Below are 2,266 nucleotides of genomic sequence, written 5' to 3'. Positions count from 1 at the left end.
CGAGAACTATATTATGCTTGGGAAAGCACAATTCACGATATTAAATTAAATGAGTAGGAATTATTTATATCAGTAAAATTCAAAATTACCCTTAGTGCATACAGTCAATATTTGTCATGGTTTTGGAACGAAAAACATCATGGTTTGTCGGTTTGTCGCAATGCTCTGCAAAAAAATAATTTACAATCTAACACGAGTATCACGAGTAGGTGCAGTATCTACAATTTACCTGAAAATTGATAACATGTTAGGCCACAAAGTACGAGTAACACAACTGATAGCATTCCAATTTTTACGTGAATTTTTAATTTAAAATTATTTACTGAATCAAATTATATAATTGGGGTGGTACATTTTCGTAGATATATACACACCAATTTTTTTCTTACAAATGTACACTGTGCATATTTGGAAAGAAAAATAACAAAGAAATTAAGAAAATAAATTGAAAAAAATTAAAATTTGTACAAAAATGTTGAGAAACTTATCTACAAGAAAAAAATACATTAAATTACATACAAAAATTAGGACCAACATTTGCGACAAAAAAATATATTAATAAAATATAGAATAAATAAAAATATAAAAATTAGGACGACGTTTAGCGGCAAAAAATTTTATAATCGCTTAAAAATAAATAGAAAAGATCGGGAATTCAAAAAATAGGTACAAAAATAAAACTAGGACATTTAAAAAACATAGACTTATATTTTTGAAAGACTGCCAACCTCCTCGTGGTAACGCTAATTGGTCTGGATTTAGTGTAATGCAAATATATATGCAGAGAAATACCTATATGTGCCCAAAAATGGTATTAAAAAGGGAAATATTACGCACTAAAGTGTTCTGTTTTGGGTAAATGCGACCGAACGTATTAAGCCCCAATCCAAAACATGGCTTTGCTAAAATTTAAAATCGTCAAGTTTTTAAAACAAACGGATGATCGACTTAATCCAGTATACCTACACCGAGGAATGCGGACCCTCAACTGTCTACACTAAAATATTATTAGCTAAGCATATTATAGTATTGTTTTTATTGATAACTCAAACTCATGAACGTTTTACTATAATATTGTATACAATTTATTATACTGATGTATGTATGCGCTGTGGATTGGCTACACTTGGCACAATTTACGATATTTAATGATAAATGAGTAGGTATATAATTTTATTATATCATGGAAATTCAAAGTCACAGTAAAATTATACTTTGTCATACATTCAATAATATATTATATAATGTACGCCACATGACACATAAATTATGTATTTGTTAACTACGATAGTGTTTACTGTTTATACTTTTATAGGTATAGGTACATATTTATACCTATGATTTACATGATATGTAGGTACAACATGTTTTTACTTTTGTGTTAATGTGTTATTATAATAATGAAAACATTTATTTCGTTTTTTTTGTTGAAGAATTGTGTAGGTACATGTTTTTTTAATTTAAATTTCTATGTCGTGTGTTATTTCACTATTGTGTTTAACCTTCAGTAACGTTATAAAAACATCATTATATTGTTATTTTTTTTTATGTATATATATTTTTTTAGATACCTATAGCACTTATTGAATAGGTACCTCTGATACTTAGATTACAGAACTCATGGGTCGAAAGTAAAACTATTATCTCAACCTCTCTTCACACAGTCTTGTCAAGATACGTAGTCACAAAATACCACATATCGTATTGTAGGTATAGGTATAGGTAGGTATATAATATAATATGTACATAGGTAATAAATTATCTTGTAAATGTTCGTTTTTGAAAATACTGTTTTTAAAAGTCTTATTGGGATAGTGACCGTGTAAAAAAACCTTACAATACAAAACAATAATATATTGTTGTATCCAGTATGGTAGGGACCTAATCATGATTAATTATTATGATAATAACCTTTTTTTTTAGTTCTTACTGAGAAATTCGAAAAACGACCTTTCCGTTTTTATCTCACAATATTATATTATATGGTTTTTTTTATGTTGGACGTGTTCGTTGTGCACATGACAAAATTATTTGAAACGCTTTCAGATAATATATAATAAAATGTACAGTGTCCCAAAACGCGATTGGTGGTAGGTACCCTTCATATCGCAACCCTCCCATTTCAAGGACGAAGCCTGTAATAGACCACCCAGTGTCAGAGCAGCTGCTGCAACCCTTGGTCAAAATTCCGAGAATCGCAAACAAAGAAGAAATCGATTCGGCAACCAGATGTCGTCGTCAACGCCAAAGAGTGGCACGAGTACCA

General features: G+C 29.5%; 1 protein-coding gene across 1 annotated transcript in view; it reads right to left on the bottom strand.

Moving 5' to 3' along the window:
• Nucleotides 1–218: 218 nt before the first annotated feature.
• The window catches only part of LOC107884931, a 3,039-nt gene continuing 991 nt past the window's right edge, over nucleotides 219–2,266 (bottom strand). Inside the window, exon 3 of the mRNA XM_029486256.1 lies at nucleotides 219–229. Within this exon, the coding sequence (XP_029342116.1) occupies nucleotides 219–229 (11 nt within the window). The remainder of the gene's footprint in view (nucleotides 230–2,266) is intronic.

Source organism: Acyrthosiphon pisum, chromosome A1 (genome assembly GCF_005508785.2).
Source record: "Acyrthosiphon pisum isolate AL4f chromosome A1, pea_aphid_22Mar2018_4r6ur, whole genome shotgun sequence".
Classification (NCBI taxonomy): Eukaryota; Metazoa; Arthropoda; class Insecta; order Hemiptera; family Aphididae; genus Acyrthosiphon; species Acyrthosiphon pisum.
This window is presented reverse-complemented; position numbering and strand designations above follow the sequence as displayed.